Source organism: Drosophila guanche, unplaced genomic scaffold (genome assembly GCF_900245975.1).
Source record: "Drosophila guanche unplaced genomic scaffold, DGUA_6, whole genome shotgun sequence".
Taxonomy (NCBI): domain Eukaryota; kingdom Metazoa; phylum Arthropoda; class Insecta; order Diptera; family Drosophilidae; genus Drosophila; species Drosophila guanche.
Window position 1 is genome coordinate 251,676 of NW_022995765.1, and position 8,805 is coordinate 260,480.

Here is an 8,805-nt window from a genome sequence, read left to right on the forward strand (position 1 = left end):
TAATTAACACCACCATAAAAAATGACACACGATTATTTCATTGAAATTTTTGAGTATTTTCTTATTTTTATTATTTAATAACATTTATGCTATTCCTATTGCTAAAGATATTTATTATCACAAATTTATGAAGTATTCTTGAGAATTAACATCCATCTCAGGACTCCAACTGGGAGAGAGAGAGAGACGGTTCGCTTATGTGCCCTTCTTGGTGTGGCGCACTATTGCTGTTTTTTTTATCACTCAGCTTGTTTCACACGAACGTATGTACCATACATACATATGTATTTATATACGTTTGTACATACATATTTACGTAAGTTGCTGCGACAGCTTCATTCATTCATTCATGGAACGGAATTCTCTTTTGGTTGTTATCGTTTTTGTTGTAGTTGTTGTTCGTGTCACTCATTCATTCATACATTTTTGCTTCTAAGTACCGGTTTTATTTGCGCACACGTCGACTGGCTGATGCTGGTACTGATAATGTTGCTGTCGGAGTGTCTGTTGTTGCTGGAGATGTTGTTGCTGCTGCCCTTCTAGCTGCTGTTTTTATTGCTTCTGCTGTCGTTGCTGCTTTAGCTGCTGCTGTTGTGTCTCTAGATGCTTCCTCAAATGTACGATGTGTTACGGCTTCTAGCCTTACCAGATGTTGCTGCTGTTTATCAGAAGCTTCTGTTGCTGCTGATGGCCATTTTGTTACATTTGTGTTTGGTTGCTGTTGGTGATGAAACTATTGTGGATGTGGAGATTCTAATGTTGTTGAAGCAACTGTTGCATTTATTGCTGACAATGTTAAAGCTTCTACTGATGATGTTTAAGTTCTTTGAGATGTTTTGGCAGAGGCTGACTCTTCGTTTTAAGCTTCTGTTGATGCTCTAATTGGTGCCGCTGCTAATGTTACTGCTGTTGGTGCTAATGTTGCTTAAGCAGATGCTGCTGGTGTTGTTTATGCTGCTTCTGTAGCTTCTTCTCTTCAACCTGCACCTGTTGCAGAACTTCTCTCTGAGATTTGTCTGCTGATTAAGCGATTTCCTTACCTCCAGCTGTAGTTCCTTCTTTATCTACCTCTTTTGCTCCTTGTTGCCGTAGTATCTCCATCTACTGCTGCTACTGTGACCACCAATAGAAGCTGCCCGCTGCCGTCTCCAGGCAAATCACCAAGTGCTCCTTCTCGTAGTGACTGAGCGTCTCCAGCAGCATAAGCTCATTGGCCTGATTCTGCGCAATCTCCTCCAAACTGTCGTACAGCTGGCTGTCATTGTTGCTGCTGCTATTTCCCCTGNAATTCTTAACTTTCGACATTTTTTGCGTTAAAGCAAGAAGATTTTTACTTTGAAGTTGTACTGTCAAATTTTTCGTTCAATTTTATTTTTTAAGATATCTACGTAGAATTTTCACTTTTTAGACTTTGTGTTCTAGTCGCGTGGGCTGCCAAATTGTAACTGTTGTTGCCTGATGACAAATGCCGTGGTTTTATAGCGGGCAGAAGAAAAGCACCACCAAAAACTGTAGCACCCACCCAAAACAACAAGTGCCACATGTGCCCATCTGAGCAACAGCAGCAGCGGCAGAGCAGTAGCGCAAGTGGCAGTGGCAGCCTCATCAGCAAACAGCAGCCCAACGTTTGCCTGCCACGCTTTTAGCGTGAGGGACCCCCGAAGCAAGCTCAACACGTGCAGGATAATCGTGTTGCCCTACAAGGCACGACCCGGCCGGCCCTTTTTTTATATTTTATCTCCTTCTCATTTTGTTGTTTTTTTTTCAATATAACGAATGAACTGAATAAATATTGAGAACGTCGAGCAGTTGTGGTTCCCATGGATAAGGTTTTGCGAGCAACCGAGGACAGACGTAAAGGCCCTTCCCCTATCCTGGCGTATCTCGTATCTCGCTCGCTTTTCAGGCTAGGGGAAAAAGAATCCCACGGTTCGAGTGGCAGCTGTTTGCAATTTAGGCCACAGCACCGCTCATTTCGTTGCCTTGTAGTGGAGGATGGTGCGGAGGCTGAGGCAGTGGAACTTCCAGTGGTGGTGGTTGTTGCTGCCTCTGCAGAGTTGCTTTAACTTTGGTTAATTGTATAACTCGCCCCTCGGGTCACGCGTTCGCCGCTTCCCAGATGCTTCCCAGTTGCTTACACAGTCGCTTCTCAGCCACTTTCCTCCTGATTGATTGTCTCTGTGGCATATCGCTTGGAAAGCTTAGCGTTGCGCTCGTCGCGTGGCGGACAAGTGCACCTCTGCGTGCTCGTCATTTGATTGAGCGTGGGTCGGCCACGTGTGGGCCATATCTGCGTGCAAGGTGCATTCCATTTTGTAATTTACTTTCTGTTAGTTCTTTCATTTAGCTGCGATGACAATTTGGATTTATTTTGTGTTTTGCGGTGGTGTTCATTTTTTGGGGGTGGGTGTGAAAAAGGCACGAGCTGGGCTTTGGGTGATTTGAGTTTGCTTTGAGTTTTGTTTTTGAGGAGAGAGTCAATGATACTTTTTGGGGGAGATTTTAATTGAGTGAAGCATTTGGGTTCAAAATGGGAGGGTAGTCAGACAAGTGGCTAGGCGGGGTTGTAACTAATTAAGGACGTGTTTAAGGAAATGGGAAAGGGGAGGAGTGTGTTTTAAGCAGATAATAAAAAGAGAAAATAAAGAATACACGAACTATACAAGCTACTCGAAATTAATCTCTATCATACATATGTATGTATTTACATATGTGCCACAGTAAGTGTACTTGCTTACAAACATACATATGTACATGTATACAGATGCCTGAGTACCGGTATAGTGTCTCACAACGTTCATCCTCGTTAGAAGTTAACTTGTTACTGGGTTCTGTTCTTATGTAAATAAGCTACCAACCATTACAATTGTGCAATTATAATTGATTTTATGTCTATCTGTCATTCTTTTTTGTCATTCACTGTATACATACATAACCTTATGGGTTTTTCGAATTTTTTATTTTACATTTCCTTCTCTTTAGCTTTTAGTTTATAGTTTTCTCTTTTCTTAAAAATTGTGGATATGGAGGTTTTTTGCCTTGTGAGGTGGGGCGAAATTTTGAAATACATCCCTACAGAAGTCTGGGTGCAAATCTTGGTTGCTCTGGCTCGTATGGTCTCTGAGTACAAAGCGCTTATCAGGACGGACAGACATGGCTATATCGACTAGGCTTTTGATGCTGATCAAGAATATACATATGTCTTTCACACCAACTCTAAACCAACATGTTAAATCTGTAATATTAGTATAAGTAGAAAAAAAAAAAATAAGAGGCTTCTTACGCGTCACAACTTTTATACCCTGTTCGGGTACCGGGTATAAAAACCTCCCACTTCACCTTCTTAGTTTATTTTTCCAAGAGAATTGTCACCGCATCAAATCCGAACAAGCAGCTTAGAACTCAGAAAATCAACTTTCTTTCCCAAGCTATCTGCAGACAGGATAAGCTATTCTGCAACTCCTTTAATGCATCTCATGGTGCTAATATCCGACAACAATTACCCTCCACTTATCGTTTGTCTAATAAATGGTGGGCAAATATTAACACAACATTTTGAAGCTGTCAAAAAACAAACGCATGGCATTACTGGCTACGAGGTGGTCAGCTTTAACTGGCTCAAATGATTGCCCTGGTCCACACTAAGTAGAATGGATCATCGATCTAGTGCAATTATTCAGCTGAATCAGCATTGATCTACCAGACCAGTAGCCAACTATCAATCCAAACTGTCAGCCCGACTACTGTGGGTTCTCACTCACCGCCTGCTGGATCTGTCTTCTGCGTGGATCCGTTAATGATTTTATGGCCCATTGTAGTGGTGCGCCCCAGTGCTGTCAACGCCATGGACAATCCAGTCAGTCAGTCAATGATTCCACCTCACCTTCCCCACGAGACGGAGCGGGTGCTGAGGTTCAATCAATGCCAACTCGAGGCCCTCCATAAACTTCCTCTGGGTCTGCTGGTGTGCTCGGGACTGACCGCGCGTTCAATTAGCTCTCATGTCGTAAAGTACAAATAACTATTGAGTACAGTTCCTTGGAAAACAAGCCAAGAGCTTGGTCATAATCATTAAGTCAAGTCAAGACGGGACAGGACGGGGAAGGTATTGCTGGTAGCTGGCTGCCTCGACAGGTAATTTAAATTAAACAATCGTCAATGACGGCGACAAGAGTGAAAAACTAAAGTAAAGCATCCAGCAATCAGTCGAGACTGTCTGTCAGGCCAGTCTGTCCCTCGCTTAGTCTCCCTGGCAGTTAGTCAGTTCCATCTGTCTGTCAGTCAGTCAGTCAGTCAGTCACACGAACGACGAGCGACTACTTGAGACTAGGGACGCCGATAATAAGCGTCGCGCCGGCGCAATAAATGTGTGCCGGCAGAGTACCCTCATCTTTGTGTTGTTGCTGCTCCGCTATAAGTATTTCACTGCCTTTGTGTATGTGTGTGTGTCTGTAATCGTAACCATATAAGCGTCTTAAATGACAGGTGTGCACATCGCGTGGGAAACACACGACGCGCCTCAAGCGGTTCTCACGATATGAAAATCGAGCAAACCAAAATCAAGAGCAGGGGGTAGCGGAGTACAACCTGCCAAGCATTCGCCACTTTCTAGGCACTCGAATTTGATTTTGAAAAGAAGGAATGGGGATACATCTTAAGGGTTGCTTGTTAAGTTTGTGCCAAGGATAGGAACACATTAAGAGCAGGCCAGATTAGAGTTATAAATTATAGACAAATAGGGAGACTTTTAGGGTAAAAAAAAGATTTTAAGTAAGAGAATTTTGATGAGAACTATGAACATACAAAATCCACAATCACGCGTTGTCCCTTAATGCCATTAAAGTGCTCAAACTTATGGTATACGATTTTCTGGGGGAGCACAACTAAAACGATAAGGAAAGTGTGTGAGTCGCTTCATAAGCGTCGCAACTCTCATACGCATTACTCAGTCAGTATATTAATATGTTTTTTTTATGTGTATAACCTTAGTGCGATACATATGTACATACATACATATATAAACTTTGGTGTTTTTAAACATTTTACATTTTAGATTTAAAATGAGGCAGGGTGTGTGAGAGAGAAAGAATGAAAACAACAGACAAACATAAGCAAAGCTGTTGGAAGGGGTGGGGTGATGCCACTGCAAATGAGTTTCTTCTGAGCAGATCTTAATTCAAGGATCTGAAAGATATGGCCACTTCCTACGGAACTGCGTTTTTAGTCTTTGATTATCTTGAAAATTGTGGATGTGGGAGATTTTCGCCCTTTGAGGTGGCGGAAGGGGCCGAAATTTTGAAAAAACCTAAACAGTGGAGCATACAGTAGACTGGATGCCAAACTTGGTTGCCCCATCTCTTATGGTCTCTGAGCACTAGGTGCTCTATGGGATGGACAGACGGACGGACAGATACTGATGAAGAATATATATGCCTTATAGTGTCGGAAACGTTTCTTCTGTTTCAGAGGGCACTACGAGAACCTATCACGTGCGAGAACCGGGTATAAAAATGATTTATTACAGAGGAAGACTTGGGACGATTATTGAGTTGGAGATTATATTTAGAGGATCTTAAAGAAGATTTCATCCAGAGGTGCGACTTATTCGCATGGCATATACACTCAAAACCCATGAAACTTTTGTGATTGATGTCTTTGAAGCATGCCAGAACTCAAACACGAATCTATGACCAAGATCCTTACACAGTACACATTTCGTAGCAGAACAAGCAATCAATAAGCCAAAGAAAGACAATTACCATGTTACCAAGTTAGATGTTCAATTGCGCAGCCCCAAAGCCAAATTAGTTAGATGCAAACAATTGTGCTATGTTCGCTCGGTTTCCACTTCTTGGTCAGGATTTTACGGTTTTAATTGCAGTTACTATGGGGGAAATGGCGTGAAATAATGAAAGAAAGACAGAGGGAACAAAGAAACCTTCTTAAGATTTCCTTTCCCACGCACGCAAGCACAGCAAAAAGGTTTCTAGAGATTTCTGGCTACCTGCAAGGGCAGGTCCTCTCCGCAGGACCTGGACCTCGAACTGCTGGTATAAAAGGCAGTGTAACAGCCTACAACAGCATCATTCAAGCAGCATCCTGCAACACACACGGAACAGAAGGCACAACTCAGCTACACCTCTCTGCCACACATTTTTCTCTTCGACTGCAAAACGAAAAGCGATTTCAAAAGATGGCTTCACAGGCAAAAATCGAACCCACAATCGTCTCAAAGACCCAACACTATCTGAAGGTGAAGAAGCCGCTGCTGGAACGTCAGCGTCGTGCCCGCATGAACAAGTGTCTGGACACGCTCAAGACTTTGGTGGCCGAGTTCCAGGGCGACGATGCCATACTGCGCCTGGACAAGGCCGAGATGCTGGAGGCGGCACTTGTCTTCATGCGCAAACAGGTGGTACAGCAACAGGCGCCCGTGTCACCACTACCAATGAATAGCTTTCGGAATGGCTACATGAACGCTGTCAGTGAGATCTCCCGTGTTATGGCATGCAGCTCGACCATGAGCGTGGACATTGGAAAGACGGTGATGACACATCTGGGCGTTGAGTTCCAGCGCATGCTGCAGTCCGATCAGCATAAGGAGACCCAATTGGAATCTTCTATGCGTCCTGCCAGTCCAGCCTCTTCGGGTTATCAGAGCGATGTGGAGGAGTCCGAGGCGGCTGCCAGTCCCAAGACAGACAGCATGTGGCGGCCCTGGTAAAGCAGCAGCGACTACGATTGTGAATCATGCGTCTTTCCATCAACGACAACGACTTCAAATCCTGTGGTTTCCTATCAACGAATTTGACTACGACTACGAATCCTGAGTCTTACAAACAACGGCAACAACAAATCATGTCTTCCAATTGTTGTGTTCAAACTGTGATAACAGCTTTATTTAGTACTTAAGCACACACCCAAGCTTTACTTATAATTTAAATAAACAACAAGCTTTACTATTGATAAGAAAAAAGAAACAATCATCGAAGACTTAGTTCATAAGACAACCGAAACAACAGCTTTAATAGTTATATAATAAACAAAATAACTCAAGGTTAGTGCATTATTGACACCTCAAAAAATCAGAGCACTAATTGGTACTATTTATGAGTAATACTTGGCAACAGTTTTCGGAAAAAAAAGATTTATATAATAATCGAACGGAGCTGCTCGTAGGAGCAACATCTAGGAGAGAAAGTGAAAATAAAATTTCGGAAATAAAAATAAATTTTTGAGCCGAAGTTGCCTTAGCAAAAACTTTCAGTTCGTAAATATAAAGCAAAAGTACTATTCGATTCACAAAACAAAAGCAAACAAAATAGTGTTTACTGATAAGCAATAACAAAGTGTTGTTGTTATCATGAACGACGACGAAGACGACACAACGGTTTGGAACTGGCAGAGAGTAAAATTGAAGTCAAAGGCAGTCAAGAGACAAAACCAAGTCTCTCCTATTCTACTAAAGAAAAAAATCGCTCTGGACTTAGCACCCAGAACCAGCTCCAATCTATATGCCCTCCTAAGCGACAGCACGCCAAATAACGGAAATGAAGATGAAAACGAAGCATTGGACATGATAACTGAAGATAGCTTAACTGAATCTGCCAAGCCGCCACCTATATTCTTATCTGAAGTCAGTGATATAAAAGGAATGCTAGTTTACCTCGAGACTACAATTAAAAAAGAGCTTTTCTTTTATAAAGTACAACGCGATGGTCATGTGAGAGTTATGGTAAAGTCTATTGAAGAATACAGGAAACTTGTTAAAACTCTTACTAAAGATTCTGTCAAATTTCACACATACCAACTTAAACATGAGAGGGCATTCAGAGTTGTTATTAAGAATTTGCACTTCTCAACGGATATCGAATTAATCAAACAAGATGTGGAGTCCAAAGGTCACGCTGTTAGAAACATTAGTAATATTAAAAGTCGTGTAACCAAAGAGCCATTGAATTTGTTCTACTTAGACATTGAGCCCAACAATAAGAACTTAGATATATACAAAGTTAAACTCATTGGTAACGCAGTTGTTAATATAGAACCACCCCGTAAAACTAAAGAAATCGTTCAGTGTTATCGTTGCCAGGAATTTGGACACACAAAGTCATATTGTGCCAAAACTCACAGATGTGTGAAATGCTCTCTTAACCATCCCAGTAACGTTTGCCCAAAAGATAAAGAGCAACCAGCAAAATGTGCCAACTGCAACGAAGATCATGCTGCTAGTTACAAAGGGTGTAAAGTCTATCAGGATCTTATATCAAAAAAAAATAATAAGCGGACGCAACCACCAGAGAAACACCAAAGATGACAAAAATAAAAATGACCATGGTACATATCAATCATTTGCTCCGTCTAATAATTCGACCCAACAACCCAAAGATTACCAATCATACGCTCAAGTTGCTGCAGGAAATAGTAACTCGAACAAGTCTCTAGAAAGAATAGAACAGCTTCTAGAAAAACAATCTCAACTTACCAATAATTTACTTAACATGATAATGTTACTTGTAAATAAGCTATGCAAATAAATCTAAACTTAGGAATATGGAATGCCAATGGGCTTTCCAACCATGTAAATGAAATAGCTTTATTTTTAAAAACGAATGCCATTGACGTCATGCTTATTTCAGAAACACACTTCACTAGCAAATCTTTTTTTAAAGTTACTGGATACGACACAGTAAAAGCTGACCATCCATCAGATAGAGCTCATGGAGGTGCTGCAATTCTTGTCAAGCAGGGCCTTAAATTTCAAATCATGGACAGTACTAGGGAAAACGCTATGCAAGCTGCCAC

At 41.7% G+C, this 8,805-nt stretch overlaps 2 protein-coding genes across 2 annotated transcripts; one reads left to right on the forward strand and one right to left on the reverse strand.

Annotated features, from left to right (window-relative positions):
* Positions 1–77: 77 nt before the first annotated feature.
* Positions 78–1,305, reverse strand: LOC117591133 (enhancer of split m6 protein). The gene has a single exon (XM_034284242.1). It carries the CDS (start codon positions 1,303–1,305, stop codon positions 1,111–1,113), a length of 195 nt encoding a protein of 64 aa, XP_034140133.1. The 3' UTR covers positions 78–1,110.
* A 4,789-nt stretch (positions 1,306–6,094) lies between these two features.
* LOC117591127 (enhancer of split m5 protein) lies at positions 6,095–7,056 on the forward strand. Its single transcript, XM_034284230.1, has one exon. It carries the CDS (start codon positions 6,194–6,196, stop codon positions 6,722–6,724), a length of 531 nt encoding a protein of 176 aa, XP_034140121.1. The 5' UTR covers positions 6,095–6,193; the 3' UTR covers positions 6,725–7,056.
* Positions 7,057–8,805: the final 1,749 nt, after the last annotated feature.

Coding starts and splice junctions, on each gene's coding strand:
- LOC117591127 (XM_034284230.1), top strand. CDS start 6,194: ATGGCTTCACAGGCAAAAATCGAACCCACAATCGTCTCAAAGACCCAA.